Source organism: Scyliorhinus torazame, chromosome 9 (genome assembly GCF_047496885.1).
Source record: "Scyliorhinus torazame isolate Kashiwa2021f chromosome 9, sScyTor2.1, whole genome shotgun sequence".
Classification (NCBI taxonomy): domain Eukaryota; kingdom Metazoa; phylum Chordata; class Chondrichthyes; order Carcharhiniformes; family Scyliorhinidae; genus Scyliorhinus; species Scyliorhinus torazame.
Window position 1 is genome coordinate 142388953 of NC_092715.1, and position 26757 is coordinate 142415709.

The following is a 26757-nucleotide window of genomic DNA, read 5'->3' on the forward strand; positions in this document are numbered from 1 at the left end:
TCGCAGACCGCTACATCCAGTTCCCTGTGGACCGGGCCAACCAGGATTCCCAGGCAGTGGGCTTCGCTGCCGTGGCCAGGATGCCCATGGTCCAGGGGGCGATCAATGGGATGCATGTCGCCATGCGGCCACCAGCTGATGACAGGGCCGTGTTCATGAATAGGAAGCAGACCTACTCCATGAAAATGGATCCTGCACGTCTGCGCCCGGTACCCGGGCAATGTAAATGACATCCCCACAATGTTCGAGGGACACCACCCCCAGCTGAGGGGCTGGTTGCTGGGCGACAAGGGTTACCCATTGCGGTCATGACTGATGACGCCTATACGGAGGCCACAGACTTTTGTCCATGTTTGAACCAAGGCTGTAATGAGGTCAAGAGCTGAGTGATCCTGGTGGAATCCAAACTGAGCGCCCGTTAGCAGGTATTGCTGTGTAATGTGGAGGCATCGGTGATACTATCTCTCGCTCATTTGCAGATAGGACATGCAAGTTCTGCACACCCTTCGCCTTGTTTGGTGCCCACGCACGGTGTCCCCATGAGCTTGGTCCTCTGTGCCCGGCAGAGCCACGCTGGCTCTTGGTCTTGAGGGTATTGCTTCTCCATTTGGTGATCCAGGTGCCTCTGTCACAATCTTGCCCTCCTTCTCTCTTGCCTGCAAGCAATAATGCAGGCAGAGCTGAATCCAGGATTCATCTTCCTGATGGTCTCCTCCCTATACTATCAGTGAGAAACAGACATGAGTCAGTTTTGGTCTCCAAAGGTCGAGGGCGGGATTCTCCATCCGCTAACGCTAAAATCGTGAAAGCGATTGAGCGGAGAATCGGTTTTGATGCTGAAATCGTTGAATGTGCATATCATTAACAGGCCTGACCCGGTATTCTCTGGGGCCCCTGCGCTTCTCCACTGGACGGTATTCCTGACGGTGAGGTTCACTTGTGCTTTTAAAAATCGAGAAACAGGCGCCATGATGAGGGAGAGAGTGGAGATTGAATACAGAGAGGCGCGACCATGGGCTGCCGGTCCTGACACTGGCTGGGCTGGCTAGGGGGTGGGGGCCTCCGTCAGGGCTGGATGGTTGGGGGGGGGGGGGGGCTGCTGCTGGGGGGATGGGATGTGGGGCCGTTCGACCAGGTTGGGCTTGGGGATACGCACCTTGCTAACATGTCCTTCATCCCCTGCAAACAATGGATATTGCAATTCAGCCAGCAATGGTGGCCTTCCCCCTTGTTGCCGCAGTCTTGGGGGCTGCACTGCGGCTGTAGGAGCTGTAGTTGCTCGAGGAGGAGGAAGCTGCGACAGCGGAGCATCCCCAGTGGAACAGGTGCAGCCACGAAGGATGGGGATCCGGCCGGCCAGCAGGTTGAGAAGGTGGAGGAGGTGCAAAGGAGGCACGAATGAGGCCTCATGTATACTCGCAATGCCTATCATTCAAGGATTTGACAGACCGGGCATACCGTCAAAGACTCTGGCTGAGCAAGGGGACCATATGGCATATCTGCCAGGTCATGGCGCACCTGGCACTGCGGGGGAATGGGGGAAGACAACCGCTCCCAGTGCCCGTAAAGGTGACGGTCACCCTGAACTTCTACACCACGGGGTCTTCCAGGCACCGAGTGGAGATCTGTCTGGAATCTCACACAGCTCAGTGCATGTGAGATGCAGCACTCCGGCGCCGACAGGCGGCCCTGTATGGTCGTCGTGGGTCTGTGCATACACGCGATGGCCGTCCCACGTGGCCCATGCGCGTGTTTGCCATCTCCGGACCAGTGCCGAGCAACATATCGGGGACCTAACAGTGACCTGCGCGGAAGGTGGTAGGCCCCCTCCAGATTGCGGGCGCCCGCTGATCGGAAGTCCCCCCCGCCAGGCCGTCAACCACGGCTGGGGGTCCGACCTCCCGCCGTGTGGCACCAGGTTGGAACCACGCCGGCGGGAGTTCGGCCGGTTACCCACGGAGAATCGCCGTGAGGGTCTCTTTCAGCGGCCCCCGACTGGCAGTGCAGCGACCGCGTAGATGCGATTGCCGCCGATTCTCCAGTCGCCGGAGAATCGCGGCCCGGCATCAGAGTGGCCGGAATTTCCCGCGTCCCCGCCGATTCTCTGACCTGCTGTGGGCTCGGAGAATCCCACCCATGGTCTATGACTGTGTTAACAACAGAAAAGCTAAAGGATCCCCAAAAGATATGGGTTACATTGGAAGATCTAGAATCAGATTCAACTAATGCATTCGGCAGATAGAATTCATGTTATTTTGACAACAGCCTGCAGGAGCCATAGAGCACTTCATCAGCAGATGCTGCGAAAAGGGTATGTACTGTGATTTTTCAAATGCAGGCAGAATTGTTGAGTTGATGGCCGCAAATATCTCTGTACAAGCTTTCCAGAAATAGCAGCTAGACAAGTCCAAAATGTGTAGCATCAAAGAACTAAAGCAAGAATGTAAGTATAAAGTGATCCTTGCAGGTCGGCAAAGTTTACAGGTCCTAGCCCCAATTGTTGATGCACTCGCTAAAACACCCAAATCTAGCAAGGCATGTGGAAAGTGTAGCCTTCTGCATGTGCCAAGGAAATGTCCAGCTTTTCATCAAATCTGCAAGATATGTGGCAGAAAGAGCCACGTGTTGCATTTTGGAGGTGGGTATTAAGGAGCATGGAGGTTTAAAACAACAGTTTTATTTACAGTGTGTTATCTCTTGCATGGCTGTTCTTCTTTCGCTATTCCCCGTGCTTGCACTTAAGGCGCCACTTCCAGTGAATACATTAATACAATGTTCTAAGTTCTATGAACAGAGCTTCACAGCTAATACAAATTAATGTGTCATGCAAGAGTGCCTTGAAGAAATGGATGTATAAGCAATGTACCTTTAAGAAAACAGTGATGTCAGAGAGTGGGTGGGGCTGGTCTTTGGGTCAGCCATTTTGCAGGTTTTTAATTTCAGTTTAAAAGCAGTGTTTGGGTGTCTGTGTGTTTCCAGAGAGCTGCAAGTTTTGCAGTTTGGTTTTACAGCTTAAAAAGTGCCTGGTTGGTTTTGCTGAGAGCAGTTTAAAAGTGCCTGGCTGTTTTGCTGGAGCTGAAGGCAACCAAGAATCTCTCTGCCATTCTACAGAAAATATATATATCCTTTAACCTGATGTGATACTGTTTAAAGGTGTTAAGTCTCTTGGACGTTTGAAGGAACATTTTAAGGAGTTATTTACTGTTGCAATATTTTCTGAGTTATCTTTGAAGCAAGGGGTGTTAAGAGATCCAATGTTTGTCATAATATACACCAGTATATCATGGTGCAGACACACACACTGATGGACACACAGTGGGACCAATCAACACACACAACACCGCAGCCAATCACCAGTTAGAGCACACGCACTATAAAGACAGGGGGCATCAGAGTTCCCGCTCATTCGAGCTGCAGCTTCCTAGGAGGACAGAGCTCACAACCTACAGCACAGACATTCACCATGTGCTGAGTGCATCGACTGGTTAGGACATGGCAAAGGTCTTTAGTTAAAGCTAGTATCGTGTTAACCCACAGTGAGAGTATGTTAAACAGTTAATGACTCAATAAAATAGTATTGTACTATTTCAAGTGTTGGTGACCTGTATGTGTTCCACAAATCCAGAGCGCCCAACACAACAATGTTTATTTAAGATGTTAAGTTGAGTTCATGGAATAAACAGTGTTTTGTGTTTAAAAACCCACGTGTCCATAAATGTAATCCCACACCTAGGGAAAAGCCGTGTGCTCGGAAAAGCAACAAATCCATTAAAGGGAGAGGTTGGTTGAACTCCATGATACACTTTGGGGTTCTGAAAACGCCTCACCCTTAACAATTGGGGGCTCGAGGGGGATAAAAGTCTATCTATTGGATTGGCTTTTGTGATCTTAAAGACAGTGAAGGATGGTTGCTTTTCCGGTGTGGTATTTTAGTTTATGTGGGGAGAGTGTTGTGAACAATGGCTCTTTCAGAGGCTCAAAAGTTTTTGGGGGTGCAGAATGTCACACGTAGTACTTTACGGGCAGAAACGAAACGCAGACTGTTAGATTTAGCAAAAACATTGCAGTTAACCTTACCTGATAAAATGCGAAAAGATGAGGTAATTAAGCATTTAACGTTGCCTGAGATAGAGTTTGACTCATTAGAAATGGCAAAAAATCAGTTGCAAATTAAACAAATGGAACATGAAAAAGAATTAAAGCAGCTGGCATACGAGAGTGAGAGAGAGGAAAAAGAAAGAGAAAGAGAGAGAGAGGAAAAAGAAAAGGAGAGAGAAGAAAGGAGAAAAGAAAGAATAGCCCTAGCAGAACAAAAAGAAAAAGAAAGGGAGATACAGATCAGGGAAAAAGATAAAGAGAGGGAGTTTGAACTTCAGAAAATTGCCATGAAACATGACAATCGGTTAAAATTGGCAGACGTAAAGGGAAACGTACAGTTGGATGATAGTGATGAGGATAGTGAGAAAGAGTGTCATAGTCGAAGGCGTGGCGGGAATCTATTTAAATATGTCCAAGCATTGCCAAGGTTTGACGAGAAGGAAGTGGAAGCCTTTTTCATTTCATTTGAGAAGGTAGCTAAACAAATGAAATGGCCACAGGACATGTGGGTGTTACTGATACAAACAAAGCTGGTAGGTAGAGCTAGTGAAGTGTTTGCATCACTACTGGAGGAGATATCTGGAACATATGAGGAGGTGAAGAAATCCATCTTAAGTACATATGAGCTAGTGCCTGAAGCTTACAGACAAATATTTAGAAATTTAAGGAAAGAATTTGGTCAAACATACATGGAGTTTGAAAGGCTCAAACAGAGTAATTTTGATAGGTGGATAAGGGCTTTGAAAATAGACCAAACTCTCAGAGAAATTATACTTTTGGAGGAGTTTAAAAATTCAATTCCCGATGTAATGAGAACTCATGTGGAAGAACAGAGGGTTAAAACTGCGAGAATAGCAGCGGAAATGGCAGATGATTATGAATTAGTTCATAAATCAAAGATTAGTTTCCGACATCAGTTTCAGCCGGTGAGGGATAGAAACTGGGGACATGAGAAATACTCAAGTGGTAAAGGTAAAGGTAATCTGATGGGAGACAATAAAGAGGGTGTACCTCAGATTAAAAAAGAAATCCAGGAGGGTGGAAAAGAAATGACAATTTTCAGATGTTTTCACTGTAATAAACTAGGCCATGTAAAGTCATAGTGTTGGTGGTTGAAGAAATGCACTGGGAAGGCTGATGTGGTAAAACAGGATAAGACAGTGGGGTTTGTTAAAGTGGTAAAGGAAAGCCCAACGGAAGCAAAGGAGGTGCAAACGATTGTACAGCCTGTTCAAGAAGTAATTGTTAAGAAGGTGCCAGATGTCTTGAAAGAATTTACTTGTGTGGGTAAAGTTTACTCATGTGTATCAGGAGGAGCAGGTAAAGAAGTCACAATTTTAAGACATACATGGGCTAGTCAATCTTTAATGGTAAGAGATGAGGAATTATGTAGTTTGGGAAGAATGTTGCCAGAAAAGCTGATGATATGTAGAATTCAGGGTGAGAGGAGTAGCGTTCCATTATATAAGGTAAGTCCAGTGAAGAGTGGTGAAGTGGTAGTAGGAGTAACAGATAAACTATCTTTTCCAGGAATACAGTTTATCTTGGGTAATGATATAGCTGGATCGCAGGTGGGAGTGATGCCTACTGTGGTTGATAAGCCAGTGGAAAATCAGTCAACTGAAGTGTTGAAGGACGAATATCCTGGGATTTTTCAGGATTGTGTAGTAACAAGGTGGCAAAGTCACAGGATAAGACAAGAGGAGAAATCAAAGAGTGAAGATGAAGTTGAAGTGCAATTATCAGAAACGATTTTTGATCAGATGGTTGAGAAAGAACAAGAACAGGTGGAGGATGAGGCGGATCTTTTTAGTTCAGGAAAATTGGCAGAGTTATAACAGAATGATGTAGAAATAAAACGGATATATCAGAAAGCATATACGGAGGAGGAATCTGAGAGTATACCAGAGTGTTATTACCGTAAAAATGATGTCTTGATGAGAAACTGGAGACCTGTACATATGCAGGCGGATGAAAAGTGGGCAGAAGTTCATCAAGTAGTATTGCCGGTAGGATATAGAAAGAAGGTGTTGTGAGTTGCACATGAGGTACCAGTGGGAGGCATTTGGGAATAAGGAAATCTCAAGCTAAAATCCAGAAACATTTTTATTGGCCTGGACTACATAAAGATGTAGTTAAATTTTGTCAATCATGTCATACATGTCAAGTGATAGGGAAACCTCAAGCAGTGATAAAACCAGCGCCCTTAATACCCATTCCAGTATTTGAGGAACCTTTTACAAGGGTCCTAATCGATTGTGTAGGACCGCTTCCTAAAACAAAAAGTGGGAATCAATATCTTTTGACTGTAATGGATGTGTCTACTAGGTTTCCAGAGGCCATTCCAGTATGTAATATTACAGCTAAAAGGATTGTGGAGGAGTTACTTATATTATTTACTGGATATGGACTACCCACAGAAATTCAATCGGATCAAGGAATGAATTTTACTTCAAAGTTATTCAAAGAAGTTATGGATAGCGTAAGAATAAATCAATTTAAATCAACTGCGTACCATTCAGAATCGCAGGGAGCATTAGAAAGGTGGCATCAGACATTAAAGACAATGTTGAGGGTGTATTGTCAAGATTATCCAGAGGATTGGGATAAAGGAATCCCATTCGTATTGTTTGCAATTAGGTAGGGATGCACCTAATGAGTCTACCAAATTTAGTCCTTTTAAACTAATTTTTGGTCATAAGGTAAGAGGACCACTTAAATTGATTAAGGAAAAATTGGTGGGTGAGAAATCGGAAATTACATTATTGGATTATGTGTTAAATTTTAGGGAACGATTAAATAGAGCAGGTGATATGGCTAGACAACATTTGAAAGTTGCACAAAATGTGAAACGGGTAGCGGACAAGAAATCCAAAGTTCGTAGTTTTGCCAATGGGGATAAAGTTTTAGTGTTGTTACCTTTAAACTCTAGGTTTTGTGGACCGTATCAGACTGAAAGGAAATTAAGTGAGGTAAATTATGTGGTAAAAACACCAGACAGGAAGAAAACTCACAGAGTGTGTCATGTGAATATGCTTAAAAGGTACTTTGAAAGGGAAGGAGAGAAAAAGGAGGTTTTAATGATTCTAACTCAAAGTGACGAACCAAATCCAGGGGCGTCATTCTCCGACCCCCCGCCGGGTCGGAGAATGGCCGTTGGCCGCCGTGAATCCCGCCCCCGCCCCCGCCGAAGTCTCCGAAGGGAGAAAAGTCGGCGGGGCGTTAATGGCGCCGCTGCCGCGGAGAATGTCACGGGTCTGCGCAAGGCAGCCGATTTTCGGCCTGCCGATATTCTCCCTTCCGGATGGGCCGAAGTCCCGTCGACGTGATGACCGTTCACGTCGACGTCAATCAAACCTCCTTTTCATCGGCGTGACCCGGTGCTCCAGGCTCACGCCGACCAGCGAGGAGGTGAGTGACGGCCTGGGGGGTTGGCTCTGGGCAGGAAATGGCGTGGCCGCAGACTGATTGCCTGAGGAGAGGTGTGTCTCGGCTTGTGTGTGTGTGCGGCGGGGAGGGGAGGGGGGGGGGGTGGTTAGAGTAGGCTGGGCTCCGGGGGAGTGCCGGGAGGGGGTCCGTGCTGGGGTGGAGGTTGGGGGTTGGGGAGGGGTTCCGTGCCGGGGTGGAGGTTGGGGGGGGGGGTCCGTGCTGGGGTGGAGGTTGGGGGTTGGGGAGGGGGTCCGTGCCGGGGTGGAGGTTGGGGGGGGGTCCGTGCCGGGGTGGAGGTTGGGGAGGGGGTCCGTGCCGGGGTGGAGGTTGGGGGGGGGTCCGTGCCGGGGTGGAGGTTGGGGAGGGGGTCCGTGCCGGGGTGGAGGTTGGGGAGGGGGTCCGTGCCGGGGTGGAGGTTGGGGGGGGGTCCGTGCCGGGGTGGAGGTTGGGGAGGGGGTCCGTGCTGGGGTGGAGGTTGGGGGTTGGGGAGGGGGTCCGTGCCGGGGTGGAGGTTGGGGGGGGGTCCGTGCCGGGGTGGAGGTTGGGGAGGGGGTCCGTGCCGGGGTGGAGGTTGGGGGGGGGTCCGTGCCGGGGTGGAGGTTGGGGAGGGGGTCCGTGCCGGGGTGGAGGTTGGGGAGGGGGTCCGTGCCGGGGTGGAGGTTGGGGGGGGGTCCGTGCCGGGGTGGAGGTTGGGGAGGGGGTCCGTGCTGGGGTGGAGGTTGGGGGTTGGGGAGGGGTTCCGTGCCGGGGTGGAGGTTGGGGGGGGGGGTCCGTGCTGGGGTGGAGGTTGGGGGTTGGGGAGGGGTTCCGTGCCGGGGTGGAGGTTGGGGAGGGGGTCCGTGCCGGGGTGGAGGTTGGGGGTTGTGGAGGGGGTCCGTGCCGGGGTGGAGGTTGGGGGGGGGGGTCCGTGCTGGGGTGGAGGTTGGGGCGGGGGGGGGTCCGTGCCGGAGTGGGTGATGGGAGGGCAAATGAGTTGGTCCACCTGGCCAGGTGCCAGCCTTCAACAGTTGGACCCATGCGGTCCATGCCACCTGGCTGGGGGGAGGAGGGGATATGGGCAATGATGACATGTCGTCGTTCCCCTCCCCCCCACCAGGTCGTCATGTTTTCAGATCATCCAGCGATGTTGGCCGCCGTGGTGGCAGCCGCTCATGTCTATGTTGCCCTGGATGAGGAGGAGGAGGAGGAGGAGGAGGAGGAGGAGCGTGCCAGAGAGGCGGCGCAGGCTGCCGCAGAGGGGCAGGCGGCAGCCGCCCAGGCTGGAGGGACACCTGACCGACAGGACGAGGAGGGGGAGGAGGACGTCGCGGCCCCACGGCAACGGAGGCACCCGAGGGCGCCCCGTGTGTACCGGCCCCGGCAGTCATACCAGGACCTCACGGACCGGGAATGCAGGAGGAGACTCCGGGTGAGCCGGGAAACCGTGGCACACATCTGCCACCTGCTGGCACACCTGTCACCGCGTGGCACTGGCGGGGGACACCCTCTCCCCGTGTCCGTCAAGGTTACGGTGGCCCTGAACTTTTATGCAACGGGGTCATTCCAGGCACCGAGTGGGGACCTGTCCGGCATATCGCAGACATCGGTGCATCGGTGCATCCGGGCAGTGACAGATGCCCTTTATGCCATGGCGCACCGCTACATCCGCTTCCCCGTGGACCGGGCCAGCCAAGATGCCCGGGCCGTGGGCTTCTCTGCCATTGCCGGGTTCCCCATGGTCCAGGGCGCGATCGATGGGATGCACGTCGCCGTGCGGCCACCTGCAGATAACAGGGCCGTGTTCACTAATAGGAAGGGGACCTATTCGATGAACGTACAGGTGGTCTGCGACCACCGCATGATGATCCTGCACGTCTGCGCCCGTTACCCAGGCAGTGTACACGACTCATTCGTGTTGTCGCGGTCATCCATCCCCGGCATGTACGAGGGACGCCATCCCCGGCTGAGGGGCTGGTTGCTGGGCGACAGGGGCTACCCATTGCGATCGTGGCTGATGACGCCTATACGGAGGCCACGCAATGAGGCGGAGAACCGCTACAATGATGCCCATGTAGCGACAAGGGGAGTGATCGAGAGGTGCTTTGGCGTGCTGAAGATGCGTTTCAGGTGCCTGGACCTCTCTGGGGGCGCCCTCCAGTATCGGTCAGATAGGGTCGGCCGCATCATTGTGGTGTGCTGCGTCCTGCACAACATAGCCCAGCAGAGGGGCGATGTGCCGCAGGCAGAGGAGGGCGGAGTGGAGGAGCAGCAGGAAGAGGCCCAGTCCTCCCCAGATGAGGGGGATGGGGGCAATGGTCAGGGCAGACGGGGTAGACACAGACGGGTGGCTGTCCACCGTTACCGGCTGGCCCAGCGGGCACGGGACAGACTGATAGACGCCCGCTTCACTGACTAGATGGGCGTGGGAATCGGGTAGTATGGCCACAGACCGCACACCATGACAACAGCCGACCACCCACACCCCCCACCCATCCATCCACCCAGCACCATCACCCCCCTCCCCAACCCCACACACCCCACCCGCATGCACACCACCCCCCCACTCCCAATTGCCGATCCACCGGCGGCACAACGGGCCGGGCTCACCCAGTTGCGGGTGGACGCGTGTCTATCGCAGGCCATGGAGAATGATGACAGCCCGCCTCCGATGAGCTCCTGGCTCTACATCGTTGGACTATGTCTGACCCATGGCCACAGTACCACCATCCACCCGGACCATCCCTGCATGCGGCTGTGACACTGCAGCGCACGGTCCCGTCCTCTGCCCGGGGGATGTTGATGGCGGCCCAGGGGGAAGGGGGCAGACTCACCTGGGGCTGAGGTAAGACCACCCCTCACACACACACTTGCGCTCAACGTACATGACACCCCCGCACACTTTGGACAGAGCACAAAGGCAGCTTCGGTAGGTGTAACATTGACTTTAATAACCAAAGGAGTTCATGCACGTGCCCTAGGGCCTAAAACTCATCTGTGCCCTGCACCCGTGCCAACTTACTCAGTGTCTAATTGTTTGGCCTTACGGGCCCTTTGACTACGTCTACGTGGTTCCCCAGACGGTACAGCAGAACTGGAGGTGGACTCCTGTGATTCCTGCCCTCTGACACTGGATCCCTTTGGCGGCCGTTTCCTGGGGCGTCCTGGCCTAGATGGGCCAGGCTGCGGCCCGGGCGACTGGGATGGCGAGCTGCCAGCCTGTCCTGCCCGTTGCCCACCCGATGCACCTGGGACGGAAGGGGGGGAGTCCGAGGTGTCGCGGTGTACCGGGACCTCCCCTACAGAGGGAGCCGGGACGGACCACACCACCTCCTCCTCCCTCGGGGTGCCCGATGGCCCCCAGGCCTCTACATGGGTGGGGGATGCGAATGGACTGGCCATCCGACGCGCCCCCGACATCTGGCGCTGCCAGTCCTGGAGGCCCGTGCTGGTATCGACAGGGGTCTGCAGGTTTGCAGCCATGGAGCCCAGGGGGTTGTCGAACCCTGTCTGCGACAGTGCGACGCCAGCTCGCACATGGCCACTGGCGCCGATGCCCTCAGCGATGGCCTGCTGAGACTGGACCATGGCCTGCAGAGACTGGGCCATGGCCTGCAGAGACTGGGCTATGGCCTGCTGAGACTGGGCCATGGCCTGCTGAGACTGGGCTATGGCGTTGAGCGCCTCTGCCATCTGGCGCTGGCACTGGCTCATGGCCTCCTGTGAGAGGGCAGCCATTTCCTGGGCCACAGACGCCGCCTGCACGGAAGGCCCCAGGCCTCGCAAACCGTTCCCCATGTCTGACACCGTCGCACCCATTGCCTCCACCGCGGACGCCACCCGTGCGGTGTCAGCCTGGGTGGCACGCATGACCGGGACCACTCCCAGCTCCTGGACGCGGGTGGACTCCTCCACCTGCGACCGCAGCCGCCGCAAGCCACCCGTCACCCTCTTCGCTCGTCTCCGTGTCGGTGGTTGCATCGGATCTATGTGTGGGTGTGGTAACTGCAGGAACCCGGGATCCATCTGGGCGGCAGATGTTCGCTTGGCCTGGGCTGCCCTCCGACCGCCCGGTCCCTCTGCTGCTCCTACCTCCACCTGCTGTACCGGGACGGCTGTGTTGTGCGCACCAGTGAGTGTACCAGACGCCTCATCACTAAAGTGCCCAACCGTGGTGAGTGTTTCTGCGATGGTGGAGGGTGTTGGTGACAGCAGTGGCGTTGTGTCGTGCTCTTCGTCCCACTCTGAGTCCATGGCACTTTGGGGTGGGGGTTCGTCTCCACCCATCCACTCTGAGTCACTGTCCGGTATTTCGTCTTCCCGGGTAGGGGTGTCCTGGGTAGTGCTGTCCCGGGTAGTGCTGTCCCGGGTAGTGGTGTCCCGGGTAGGGGTGTCCCGGGTAGGGGTGTCCTGGATAGTGGTGTCCTGGGTAGTGGTGTCCTGGCTCGGATGTGACGGGGGCCTGTGGCTGCCCCCCTCATCGCTGGGTGGTCGCTCCCGCACGTGACGGGGGTGTCGTCTCCCTGTTGCTCCAGGTCTCTCCGTCTCCCGTGGTCTCCGAGGGGCATCCTGCGGGCGTCGCATGCTGGAGGGTTCGGGTCTCTCCGTCTCCCGTGGTCTCCGAGGGGCATCCTGCGGGTGTCGCATGCTGGAGGGTGCGGGTCTCTCCGTCTCCCGTGGTCTCCGAGGGGCATCCTGCGGGCGTCGCATGCTGGAGGGTTCGGGTCTCTCCGTCTCCCGTGGTCTCCGAGGGGCATCCTGCGGGCGTCGCATGCTGGAGGGTTCGGGTCTCTCCGTCTCCCGTGGTCTCCGAGGGGCATCCTGCGGGCGTCGCATGCTGGAGGGTTCGGGTCTCTCCGTCTCCCGTGGTCTCCGAGGGGCATCCTGCGGGCGTCGCATGCTGGAGGGTGCGGGTCTCTCCGTCTCCCGTGGTCTCCGAGGGGCATCCTGCGGGTGTCGCATGCTGGAGGGTGCGGGTCTCTCCGTCTCCCGTGGTCTCGGAGAGGCATCCTGCGGGCGGTCTGCATCTGCGGGGATGGGTGCCTGGACGTTTGGTCCTGCGATACACAATGAAGCATGCATGGTTAGACATCAGGCAGTGATCAGGTGATACGGGAGAGGGGGATATAGGGGAGGGGGGATATGGGGACGGGCTGTTGGTGGCTCACTTGCTCGTGGGGCCCCGACCTCTGCATCAGCAACCTCCCGGTCGTCAGGTCCGCCAGCCAGTTCCAGGGCCCTTTCCTCGTGTACGGTCAGTGGCCTCTCATCAGCGGGCCCTCCTCCAGTCCTCACATGCTCCCTATTGTTGTGTGCGCGCTTCTCCTGGGGGGGGGGGGTGGTGGCAGGGGTAAAAGGCAACAGTGTTAGGCAGGTATATGAATGCACGCCATCGGTTGCGCGTGCATTGCAGAGGTTAAGGTTAGGGCTGGATTCACTTGGGGATATGGGGGAGGGGGGATATGGGGGAGGGGGGATATGGGGGATATGGGGGAGGGGGGATATGGGGGATATGGGGAGGGGGGATATGGGGGATATGGGGGAGGGGGGATATGGGGGATATGGGGAGGGGGGATATGGGGGATATGGGGGAGGGGGGAATATGGGGGATATGTGGGAGGGGGGATATGGGGGATATGGGGAGGGGGGATATGGGGGATATGGGGGAGGGGGGATATGGGGGATATGGGGAGGGGGGATATGGGGGATATGGGGGAGGGGGGATATGGGGGATATGGGGAGGGGGGATATGGGGGATATGGGGGAGGGGGGAATATGGGGGATATGTGGGAGGGGGGATATGGGGAGGGGGGATATGGGGAGGGGGTATATGGGGGATATGGGGGAGGGGGGGATATGGGGGAGGGGGGATATGGGGGATATGGGGAGGGGGGATATGGGGGATATGGGGGAGGGGGGGATATGGGGGAGGGGGGATATGGTGGATATGGGGGAGGGGGGATATGGGGGATATGGGGGAGGGGGGGATATGGGGGAGGGGGGATATGGGGGAGGGGGGATATGTGGGAGGGGGGATATGGGGGAGGGGGGATATGGGGGATATGGGGGAGGGGGGGATATGGGGGAGGGGGGGATATGGGGGAGGGGGGGATTTGGGGGAGAGGGGATATGGGGATATGGGGGACGCTCACCCTGCCTGCTCTGACGAGGTCATTCACCTTCTTGTGGCACTGGGTGCCTGTCCGTGGTGTCAGGGCCACAGCGGTGACGGCCTCTGCCACCTCCCTCCACAGACGCCGGCTGTGGCGTGGGGCAACTCTGCGGCCGTGCCCGGGATACAGGGCGTCCCTCCTCTGCTCCACCGCATCCAGGAGCGCCTCCACATCGCGTGACTCGAACCTCGGGGCTGAGCGACGGCCAGCCATCAAGTCGGGTGTTGCGGTCGGCTGTTCCGGTCGGGTGGGGGGGAGCTGCGCGGCCTTATGAGCCGTCACGCCATGCAGCGCGTATGACGCTGCACGGCGTGAACCACTGCGCAAGCGCGGATCCCGTTACGTCGCTGCTAGCCCATTTCGGGCCGCAGACTATCGGCCCATTTTTATGACGTGACGCAAGTGGGATTTGCGCCGTTTTTTGCGCCGATCGGCGGAGTTTCCGCCGATAACGGAGAATTTCGCCCCAGATGTCTGTGAATTTGACATACCTCAAATTAAATTGGAAAATGAGGATGTTCTTAAAAATTAGGATGAATTGTTAAGTTACCTTCCAGAGGAAAAACAAACTGACCTGAAAGAGTTATTGATATCACATGGGCAGGTTTGTAGAGATAAATTGGGAAGTACTAAAATGGCTACACATGATGTAGATGTGGGAAATGCTGTTCCTATCAAACAACATCCATATAGACTTAATCCTTTAAAATTGGCACAGGTTAACAGAGAGATTGAAAGCATGTTGGTGAATGGCATAATTGAAGTGGGTTGCAGCCAATGGAGCTCACCCATAATGATGGTACCTAAACCAGATGGTACCCAACGGTTGTGCGTGGACTATCGAAAGGTGAATGCAGTTACAAGAACGGACTCTTATCCTGTCCCACCATTGAAGGATTGCATGGAGAAAGTGGGACAATCTGCTTTTATTTCCAACTTCCAGACATGGAAAGAACATTTAAACCATCGTATGAAGTTCTTCGATCGACTTCAGGTGGCGGGTTTGGTGATGAACCTCGCCGAAAGTGAATTTGGTGAAGCCCAAATCACTTTCCTTGCAGAGTTTCCGTTATCCTCAAGACGAAGGGAGGCAATGCGATCTCTTAACCTGAATGAATTTGATCGAACAGCTGTGCAAAAGTTTTGTGGCATGATTACTCCCCTGATGGACTTGCTAAAGAAACTTAAAATATTTCAATGGACAGCGGACTTCCAACAGGCATTTGACTGCCTGAAAGCTGTGATCACCAATGTTCCTGTATTGGAGCATTGCAAGGGTCTCTGTGGTCAGATTGAACTAGAGTATCTGATTCTAAAGAAAATTGCTGAGGAGTAGAGGAATGGATGGATCTTGCAGAGACTTTGTTCAAAGAGACTGTCAATCGAGAAGGATTTTGGTTGGAGGAAGAAGAGCAAAGAAAAATGGACTATATTATTATACCTGTTTGCATGTGCTGTTTTTTTTTTAGAAACAAAAAGGTATACTTACTGTGTACACTTTTTAATGGATGGTGCAAAGGTGAAAAATGAAATCATCTTGAAGTTGATGGTCTATTTTTTTTGAGGGGGGGGAGCTGTCATGCAAGAGTGCCTTTACGAAATGGATGTATAATCAATGTACCTTTAAGAAAACAATGATGTCAGAGAGTGGTTGGGGGTGGGCTTTAGGTCAGCCATTTTGCAGGTTTTTAGTTTCAGTTTAAAAGCAGTGTTTGGGTGTGTGTGTTTCCAGAGCGCTGCAAGTTTTGCAGTTTGGTTTTACAGCTTAAAAGGTGCCTGGCTGGTTTTGCTGAGAGCAGTTTAAAAGTGCCTGGCTGTTTTGCTGGAGCTGAAGGCAACCAAGCTAATATGTCTCTGCCATTCTACAGAAAATATATATATCCTTTAACCTGATGTGATACTGTTTAAAGGTGTTAAGTCTCTTGGAAGTTTGAAGGAATATTTTAAGGAAGTATTTACTGTTGCAATATTTTCTGAGTTATCTTTGAAGTAAGGGGTGTTAAGAGATTCAATGTTTATTTAAGATGTTAAGTTGAGTTCATGGAATAAACAGTGTTTTGTGTTTAAAAACCCACATGTCCATAATTGTAATCCCACACCTAGGGAAAAGCTGTGTGCTCGGAAAAGCAGCAAATCCATTAAAGGGAGAGGTTGGTTGAACTCCATGATACATTTTGGTGTTCTGAAAACACATCACCCATAACAAATGCAATACATAATACTTCCTCCCCCCTGAAATTGAACATTTCCCAACATGTTCAAAGCAAGTTCAACATGAACAAGTCAATAGGTCAGATGGTCTGGAGCTCGTCGTTCTCAGAATGGTTGACTGCGAACTTCTGCTGTCTTCTTCATACTGCTGGTAACCTCTGGCATTTCCGTCTTTGCACTAACATCACTGGTGCTTGGTTTAACCAGCGTTGACATAGGAACTAGTGATTGTCCCTGTGTCTGATCAGAAGGTGAAGTTTTGCTTTCATCAAACACCTGTTCATGTTGGGGTTGCAGGAAAGGTCAAGTCATGAGTTGTAGGATTGAACCTGGATTTTCCGCAGACCCCAAATCCATTCTACAAGCCAGAAAATGGTCTGCAGTCTTCCAATAACATCATCCATGGTCTGTGATGCACCATCAATGACCACAAGACGAAAATGGTGAAACTGTTGAGGCTTTATTGTGCAAGATGTTGTGCCTCCTGCAGCTGGAACCAGAATGGGAGCAGCGCAGGAGAGCATACACTTTTATACGTCGCCTGCTCGGAGGAGCCAGCAGGCTGGGATTTACTGTGTGTAGCGCACAAAGACTCACGAGAGACGAATAGAGATGAAGTCGATGAGGCTTTATTAAGCGTGACTTAGTTCCCCGCAGTTCAGTAGCTGACTGGCCTGCGGGGGAGAACTCCAGGTTCTTATACTCCGCCTTCAGGGCAGAGCTAGGGGTTAACAGCCAACCAGGACCCAGGATCTGTCAGCCAATGACATCACGGCTTCACAGTCCCACATGACCCCTAATGCATACTACCACATTCACCCCTTGTTAAAAATGAACCCGGCAGGGTGGTGCTTCGTATGGTGGTAAGGGTTTACAAGGCTGGTCCTGGGAGGAAAACCTTTGCATGTACAGAGGTTTTTTTTGTGTTTTGAACTATTTACAGTAAAAGGGGGAAAAGGAAAACGTTCTCGTTACAGTCCACAATATAGTAATGTTACATTGATGCCACAAGTCGGTCGGGCGGTCTGGTCGTCCTCGTCGATCGCCTCGGCCCCGGTGGTGGTGCTTGTTCCCGTGTTGTCGTCTCCGGGAGCCTTACGGTTTCTGCTTCCGCTTCACTTCTGGTTGGACCTGGGAGGAGGACCGATCCCCCCGGGAAGGGGGCGCTCGCAGGGTGCGCCGGTGGCAGGGAGGGGGTGATTGGTGTTGGGGGGGTGTGTGTGTTGCCGGCGGGCGCCAGATCCCGCAGGGAGACCGTGTCCTGTCGGCCGTCGGGGTACTCCACGTAAGCGTACTGCGGGTTCGCGTGGAGGAGGCGAACCCTCTCGACCAACGGGTCCGACTTGTGCGCCCGCACATGTTTTCGGAGCAGGATGGGTCCTGGGACCGCCAGCCAGGTCGGCAGCGACGTTCCAGAGGAGGACTTCCTGGGGAAGACAAGGAGGCGCTCATGAGGCGTTTGGTTAGTGCTAGTACACAGTAGCGACCGGATGGAGTGGAGAGCGTCCGGGAGGACCTCCTGCCACCGTGAAACTGGGAGGTCCCTGGACCGTAGGGCCAGTAGGACGGTCTTCCAGACCGTGCCGTTCTCCCTCTCTACTTGCCCGTTTCCCGGGGGGTTGTAGCTGGTAGTCCTGCTCGAGGCTATACCGTTGCTGAGCAGGAACTGGTGCAGCTCATCACTCATAAAGGAGGAACCCCTGTCGCTGTGGACGTATGCGGGGCAACCGAACAGTGTGAATATGGTGTTAAGGGCTTTAATGACTGTGGCCGCTGTCATGTCAGGGCAGGGGATGGCGAAGGGGAAACGGGAGTACTCGTCCACCATGTTCAGGAAGTATATGTTGCGGTCGGTGGAGGGGAGGGGCCCTTTGAAGTCCAGACCAAGGCATTCAAAGGGACGGGAAGCCTTGATCAGGTGCGCACCATCCGGCCTGAAAAAGTGCGGTTTGCACTCTGCGCAGATGTGGCAGTTCCTTGTGACTGTACGGACCTCCTCCACAGAGTAGGGGAGGTTGAGGGACTTTATAAAGTGGTAGAACCGAGTGACCCCCGGGTGGCAGAGGTCCTCGTGGAGGGTTTGGAGGCGGTCAATTTGTGCGTTGGCACATGTGCCGCGGGATCGGGCGTCGGACGGCTCGTTCAGCTTTCCGGGACGATACATGATCTCATAGTTGAAGGTGGAGAGCTCGATCCTCCACCTTAAGATCTTGTCGTTCTTAATTTTGCCCCGCTGTGCATTATCGAACATGAAGGCTACCGACCGTTGGTCCGTGAGGAGAGTGAATCTCCTGCCGGCCAGGTAATGCCTCCAATGTCGCACAGCTTCCACTATGGCTTGGGCTTCCTTTTCCACTGAGGAGTGGCGGATTTCTGAAGCGTGGAGGGTTCGGGAGAAAAAGGCCACGGGCCTGCCCGCTTGGTTAAGGGTGGCCGCTAGAGCTACATCGGAGGCGTCGCTCTCGACCTGGAAGGGGAGGGACTCGTCGATGGCGCGCATCGTGGCCTTTGCGATATCCGCTTTGATGCGGCTGAAGGCCTGGCAAGCCTCTGTCGACAGGGGGAAGGTCGTGGTCTGTATTAGGGGGCGGGCCTTGTCTGCGTACTGGGGGACCCACTGGGCGTAATATGAAAAAACCCCAGGCAGCGTTTTAGGGCTTTTGAGCAGTGCGGGAGGGGAAATTCCATGAGGGGGCGCATGCGTTCGGGGTCGGGGCCTATTATCCCATTGCGCACTACATATCCCAAGATGGCTAGCCGGTTTGTGCTGAACACGCACTTGTCCTCGTTGTATGTGAGGTTCAAGGCTTTAGCTGTCTGGAGGAATTTTTGGAGGTTGGCGTCGTGGTCCTGCTGATCGTGGCCGCAGATGGTCACGTTGTCGAGGTACGGGAACGTGGCCTGCAACCCGTGTTGATCAACCATTCGGTCTATCTCTCGTTGGAAGACCGAGACCCCGTTTGTGACGCCAAATGGGACCCTTAGGAAGTGGTACAATCGCCCGTCGGCCTCGAAGGCTGTGTACTTGCGGTCACTTGGGCGGATGGGTAGGCGGATGGTAGGCGGACTTGAGGTCCACGGTGGAGAAGACCTTATATTGGGCAATCCGATTGACCATGTCGGATATGCGGGGGAGAGGGTACGCATCTAGTTGTGTGTACCTGTTGATGGTCTGGCTATAGTCTATGACCATCCTTTGCTTCTCCCCTGTCTTGACTACTACCACCTGTGCTCTCCAGGGATTGTTGCTGGCCTGGATTATGCCTTCCTTCAGTAGCCGCTGGACTTCGGACCGAATGAATGTCCGGTCCTGGGCGCTGTACCGTCTGCTCCTCGTGGCGACGGGTTTGCAATCCGGGGTGAGGTTTGCAAACAAGGATGGGGGCTCAACCTTGAGGGTTGCGAGGCCGCAGATAGTGAGTGGGGGTATTGGGCCGCCGAATTGAAACGTTAGGCTCTGCAGGTTGCACTGGAAATCTAATCCCAGTAATGTGGGCGCGGAGAGTTGGGGAAGGACGTAGAGCCTGTAGTTTTTAAACTCCCTCCCTTGCACCGTTAGGGTCACTATGCAGAAACCTTTAATCTGTACGGAGTGGGATCCTGCAGCTAGGGAAATCTTTTGCGCACTGGGACGGATGGTCAAAAAACAGCGTCTTACCGTGTCGGGGTGGATGAAGCTTTCCGTGCTCCCGGAGTCGACTAGGCATGGTGTCTCGTGCCCGTTTATCAGCACCGTTGTTGTCGTCGTCTGGAGCGTCCGGGGCCGTGCTTGGTCCAGCGTCATTGAGGCCAGACGTGATTGTAGTGTTTGAGCTTCTTCCTCGAACCCCGTGGAACCGTCGACACTGGGGTCCGTTGTTGCCGTCCAAGATGGCGGCGGGGTGAACAAAATGGCCGCCCCATGCATCGCACATGGCTGGGGATCACAAGATGGCGGCGGGGGTGGACAAAATGGCCGTCCCCCTGCGTCGCACAGGTCTGGGGGATCCCAAGATGGCGGCGCCCCTCCTCCCCTCGTGGTGGCCGGGTCGCACATGGGGCGCTGGGGGGGTTGGTGGGGCGTCAGAAACGCGCAGCTCGCCTTGTTCTCCGGGGACAGCGGTAGTCGGGACCCAAACTGGCTGCGCCTGCGGGTCGTACATGGGGCGCTGGACAGCGGTGGCCGGGACCCAAACTGGTTGCACCTGCGAGTCATACATGGGGCGCTGGGGGGTTGGGGAGCGTTATAAGCGCGCAGGAATCCTTGTTCACCGGGGACTGCGGCGACCTCCCGGGACCGGCACACAGCCGCGAAATGGCCCTTTTTCCCGCAGCTCTAGCAAATCGCTGCGCGGGCCGGGCAGCGCTGCCGGGGGTGTTTCGCCTGGCCGCAGAAATAGCAGCGGGCTCCCCGGGACGACTTGGCATCTGAACCGCGCAAGCCTGTGGGGTGGGGGGGGGGGAGGGGGGGGGTTTGTCGCGGCGGGGGTCCACGGAGCCCAAGGGGCTGCCGCGCGGTCGGGGCCGTAGGCGCGGGCGTTTCGCGCGGCCACATCTAGTGAGGCTGCAAGGGCCCGTGCCTCTGAGAGTCCTAGCGACTCTTTTTCTAAAAGTCTTTGGCGGATTTGGGAAGAGTTCATACCAGCCACAAAAGCATCACGCATCAACATGTCCGTGTGTTCCATCGCGTTTACCGGCGGGCAGCCGCAGGCCCGTCCCAAAATTAGTAGCGCAGCGTAGAAATCATCTATCGATTCTCCGGGACTTTGCCGTCTCGTTGCGAGCGTGCGTAGATCTGATTCACTGGGCGAACATAGATGCTTTTTAGTGCTGCGAACGCCGTCTGGTAATCCTCTGCGTCTTCGATGAGAGGGAAAATTTCCGGGCTTACCCTCGAATGCAGGACCTGTAGTTTCTGGTCTACTGTGACCCGGCCGGGGGCTGTTCTGAGGTAGGCCTCGAAACAAGTCTGCCAGTGTTTGAAAACTGCTGCTGAGTTCACTGCGTTGGGGCTGATCCTCAGGCATCCCGGGATGATCCTGAGCTCCATAGTTCTTTTCAGCACGCTTAATAAATTGTAGCGCACAAAGACTCACGAGAGACGAATAGAGATGAAGTCGATGAGGCTTTATTAAGCGTGACTTAGTTCCCCGCAGTTCAGTAGCTGACTGGCCTGCGGGGGAGAACTCCAGGTTCTTATACTCCGCCTTCAGGGCGGAGCTAGGGGTTAACAGCCAACCAGGACCCGGGATCTGTCAGCCAATGACATCACGGCTTCACAGTCCCACATGACCCCTAATGCATACTACCACACTGTGGTACCTGTAATACAGTGGCAGTACCGTAATACATGTAGTGTGTTACCAGTGGTGTTTATCACAGTCTGGATAGTATAAGAGACATGTCCAGTCTATGCAAGGATTGTGACAGGAATCTATTCCTCCTCCCGTGGAGTAATTCCTAGTCAAAACCTCTTGCCCTTTGTGGAAAACTCTATGCTTTGTTTTGCTTTCCTGCCATTTCATTTGTACTTGCTGTTGCTGTTCTATGGCCTCTTTAGTTTTTAGAGGTTTCAACAGATGAAACATGCTTTTTCATCATTAATGCAGGTCATAGATTGTGTGGTATTCCTATACACCAGTAGGAACTTTGTAAGACGTTTGATCAGCAAACCTTGTTCCCTGGTTGCTCTCAAGGTATGTTTTATAGTTTATATGAAACATTCTGCTCGTCCATTAGTAGCAGGGTGGTATGGTGAGAACTTAATATGTTGAACAAAATGTTCTTGTTAAGATCTTTTTGAATCCTTGTGATACAAATTGTGGCTCGTTGTCACTTAACAATTGTTCAGGGAACCCAGAGTGACTAAACACTTTTAGCTTCTTAATAGTCTCCTCTGATAAGGTAGATTTCATGACAGCAACCTCTGGCCACTTGGTTTGAGCATCGAACATTACCGAGAACACAGGTCCTGCATAAACAACACGCACGCATTGCCAAGCCTCTTCAGATCATTCCGATGGATGCAGCAGTGCTAAAGGTGGAGGGTTTCTTACCTTCGCACAGGAAGAATATATTCTAGCTTTCTCTTCAATTACTGCATCAGTCCAGGCCATCATAAATAACCTCATGGGCAACACGGTGGTGCAGGGGTAGCACTGCAGTCCCATGGCGCCGAGGTCCCAGATTCGATCCCGGCTCTGGATCACTCCCCGTGTTTATGTGGGGTTCGCCCCCAGAACCCAAAGATGTGCAGGGTAGGTGGATTGGCCACACTAAATTGCCCCTTTTTTGGAAAAATGAATTGTATACTCTAAATTTAAAAATATATAAGTTTTCATTATTTTCTTCATGTGTATGACTCTGCAATGGCCCTCATGTAGCTTCTCTAACACCCCGTTTCCTCAGTGGTGATGGAATAATCACTCTGAACCCCCATAGAAGACATCCTGACTGTACTGACAACTCCACTCTCCAGGAGTAGTAGAGCTTCAGGTTAGGTACTGGTTCCAAGGTCTTCCCTCATAATACCATATCCATCATGTCCGAGAGTATCTGGTTGCTCCGAGTGTGTTTAGAAGTTGATGGTGTGTTGTCTACTTGTTTAAAGTAGAACATATTTCCATTTAAGCAGTCTGACGAACTACCTGGCAGTGGTAATCTTGAAAGTCCACTTGCACTACCATGTAGACTTGACTGTTGCTACTTGGTAAGTATGTGCAGACAAAAGCAATGCCTATCTTCGCAAGTTTGAGAGGTAAAAGCAATGGATCTTTCTTCACCCAATGGCATGATGTGCAAAATCACCAATCTGAGGTACATTGCAAGCTATCTGTAAGAGTAACGTACAATCGAAGTGCATGAGAACTTCAGATTTAAGTAACACTGCTTTAACTTGCACAAAAGCATTATTGCATTGATCTGACCACTTCCACTGCTTGTTCTGGCACAAGAGGTTATATAATGGTTTCAGAATTGTCACCAAGTTTAGGACAAATCTTCCATAGTAGTTCAACAATCCCAGGAAGAAATGTAATTGGTAAATATTCTGAGGTGCACACGCCTCTGTCATAGTGGTTAGCACTGTTGCTACCCAGCGCCAGTGTCCCAGGTTCGATTCCCGGCTTGGGTCACTGTCTGTGCAGAGTCTGCACGTTCTCCCCATGTCTGCGTGGGTTTCCTCCGGATGCTCCCACAAATTAGGTAATTTGGACATTCTGAATTCTCCCTTAGTGTACCTGAACAGGCGCTGGAGTGTGGCGACTAGGGGGTTTTCACAGTAACTTCACTGCAGTGTTAATGTAAGCCTACTTGTGACATTAATAAAAAAGATTTTTAGAATTAAATTCAATGCCTGCCCCCCAAGGATGACAGTGTTCTTCACTCTTTTCACCCAGCCCGCCAGCAGGGGACCATGTTTCCATTGGAGATAAATCTATAGCTCACCTGCTTGATGAGTAGTTCCATAGCTGCATTGAAGAATTAGGGATGACTCACCGATCATGTGTAAAAAAAGTTCAGCTCACCTTTAAGGGGCTATCGTCTAACTTTAAGCAGCTGTCTTCCCACCTTCCCAATCAGTCAGCTGTTTATTAAGATTTATATTAGCAGCTCACCCATTCATTGCAAATGTGGTCCAAACATGCAAATTGAATTGCCATTCTGCCAAATGTATTGAACAGGTAGAGTAGGTGCCCCATCCACTGTACACCCAATGTATATTGGAAATGATAATAGCCCCAGAAATCCTTACAATCCTAGGACCATGGAAATACCAAAAAGACAAACATGCATGTGATCTAGTTTTCCATTACCAGATAAATGATTCCTGCTAGGTATATGTCAGCAGAGAGATAAACCACACCTCCATATGATTAATATGTATGGTGCTGCAGCCACAGCAAAAAAGGAGAATGCACTGTTTATTATTAACTTATATGGTCCTGATTCAATCCTTGGTAGCTGAATTGGAAAAGGAGGATGTCATCTGGCAGGAAGCATGCAGTGAATTTGTGACAGTTCGAAGAGGCCCTCTGAGCATCCACTGAATTTGCAGATTAGAAAACTTCACAAAATCTCAGGACCTTTGTTCAACTCTCAAGTGATCTTGGTGCGTATTTGAGGCTTCCCAGTAAGCATGTGGCTGCTTTAACAATTAACCGAGGTTCATCATGTTTGCTGGGATTTAAAATTTGAATTTCGGAATGCTGTTTTGATTTACAGAATTTAGTGAAACAATAGTTGAATGTATTTAAGCGTATTGCATTGGCACAAACCATTCCAAAACCCTGAAGACACAAATTATGGTTAAAGTCCTCTTGATATCTATGATTTGTCAAAAGCAATAATACTGACGTTATCTAAAATAGGCCCTCTAAATTGATTTGAGGCCTGCAAGTTTTACAAAGGAATGGTGGTGCGTTCAAAGTACCTCAGTAGAACCAGTGAAGGCTACTTTATCTATGTCCATATGACTGGTTATAGTTGCTCCTGCTGTACATCCATATCCTGGTACAATATTCACCACTCCAGGAGGAAATCCTGCCTAAAGAGAAAGGCAATGAATTAATAATCAAAAGACTTTAACATGCATTACCTAAAAATGCATTGTGCTCTTTTGTTTTTAAATTATTCCAAACAGTACTTATAAAAGGTTATCTAACTGCTGCAGGCTATCAACATTGATAGAATGCAACGAATATATTTATAATCATGAAAATGGAAGACAATTACATATTTACTTATATATGAAGCTGTGGTTATCTTTCAGTGGAATAAATGACGATAGGTTTAAATAAGAATGAATGGGTGCTGAGTAACACATGATCGGTCTGCAGGTAAGTCACATCTCTTTTTGGATGATAATCATGTATTACCCTAGCCCGAGTGGCCTAATGGATAAGGCACTGGCCTCCTAAGCCAGGGATTGTGGGTTCGAGTCCCATCTGTGGTGATGTGTATATTTTGGCTTTTTACACGTACATAAAAAGCAAGAGGGTAGCCAGGGAAAGGGTTGGCCCACTGAAGGATAGGCAAGGGAATCTATGTGTGGAGCCAGAGGAAATGGGCGAGGTACTAAATGAATACTTTGCATTCACCAAAGAGAAGGAATTGGTTGAATCTGGAGAAGGGGGTGTAGATAGCCTGGGTCACATTGTGATCCAAAAAGACGAGGTGTTGGGTGTCTTAAAAAATATTAAGGTAGATAAGTCCCCAGGGCCTGATGGGATCTACCCCAGAATACTGAAGGAGGCTGGAGAGGAAATTGCTGAGGCCTTGACAGAAATCTTTGGATCCTCGCTGTCTTCAGGGGATGTCCCGGAGGACTGGAGAATAGCCAATGTTGTTCCTCTGTTTAAGAAGGGTAGCAAGGATAATCCCGGGAACTACAGGCCGGTGAGCCTTACTTCAGTGGTAGGGAAATTACTGGAGAGAATTCTTCGAGACAGGATCTACTCCCATTTGGAAGCAAATGGACGTATTAGTGAGAGGCAGCGCGGTTTTGTGAAGGGGAGGTCGTGTCTCACTAACTTGATAGAGTTTTTCGAGGAGGTTACTAAGATGATTGATGCAGGTAGGGCAGTAGATGGTGTCTATATGGACTTCAGTAAGGCCTTTGACAAGGTCCCTCATGGTAGACTAGTACAAAAGGTGAAGTCACACGGGATCAGGGGTGAGCTGGCAAGGTGGATACAGAACTGGCTAGGCCATAGAAGGCAGAGAGTAGCAATGGAGGGATGCTTTTCTAATTGGAGGGCTGTGACCAGTGGTGTTCCACAGGGATCAGTGCTGGGACCTTTGCTCTTTGTAGTATATATAAATGATTTGGAGGAAAATGTAACTAGTCTGATTAGTAAGTTTGCAGATGACACAAAGGTTGGTGGAATTGCGGATAGTGATGAGGACTGTCGGAGGATACAGCAGGATTTAGATTGTCTGGAGACTTGGGCGGAGAGATGGCAGATGGAGTTTAATCCGGACAAATGTGAGGTAATGCATTTTGGAAGGTCTAATGCAGGCAGGGAATATACAGTGAATGGTAGAACCCTCAAGAGTATTGAAAGTCAAAGAGATCTAGGAGTACAGGTCCACAGGTCATTGAAAGGGGCAACACAGGTGGAGAAGGTAGTCAAGAAGGCATACGGCATGCTTGCCTTCATTGGCCGGGGCATTGAGTATAAGAATTGGCAAGTCATGTTGCAGCTGTATAGAACCTTAGTTAGGCCACACTTGGAGTATAGTGTTCAATTCTGGTCGCCACACTACCAGAAGGATGTGGAGGCTTTAGAGAGGGTGCAGAAGAGATTTACCAGAATGTTGCCTGGTATGGAGGGCATTAGCTATGAGGAGCGGTTGAATAAACTCGGTTTGTTCTCACTGGAACGAAGGAGGTTGAGGGGAGACCTGATAGAAGTATACAAAATTATGAGGGGCATAGACAGAGTGGATAGTCAGAGGCTTTTCCCCAGGGTAGAGGGGTCAATTACTAGGGGGCATAGGTTTAAGGTGAGAGGGGCAAGGTTTAGAGTAGATGTACGAGGCAAGTTTTTTACGCAGAGGGTAGTGGGTGCCTGGAACTCGCTACCGGAGGAGGTAGTGGAAGCAGGGACGATAGGGACATTTAAGGGGCATCTTGACAAATATATGAATAGGATGGGAATAGAAGGATACGGACCCAGGAAGTGTAGAAGATTGTAGTTTAGTCGGGCAGCATGGTCGGCACGGGCTTGGAGGGCCGAAGGGCCTGTTCCTGTGCTATACATTTCTTTGTTCTTTGTTTTGCCAGAAGTGATTAAAAAATGAAGACTTTATAAGAGGTTTTGGTTCAGCATCGCTTAAGATTACTCTGCCCTGTTTTATCTCTTCATATATTGTTTTTTTATTCGTTTAC

At 52.0% G+C, this 26757-nt stretch overlaps 1 protein-coding gene across 2 annotated transcripts in view; it reads right to left on the reverse strand.

Annotated features, from left to right (window-relative positions):
• LOC140429503 (aldehyde dehydrogenase 1A1-like) overlaps positions 1-26757 on the reverse strand; it is a 259226-nt gene that overhangs the window by 41631 nt on the left and 190838 nt on the right. For both annotated transcript variants that reach the window (XM_072516586.1, XM_072516585.1), the window contains one exon: positions 24298-24411. In XM_072516586.1, coding sequence (XP_072372687.1) covers positions 24298-24411 — 114 coding nt within the window. The remainder of the gene's footprint in view (positions 1-24297; positions 24412-26757) is intronic.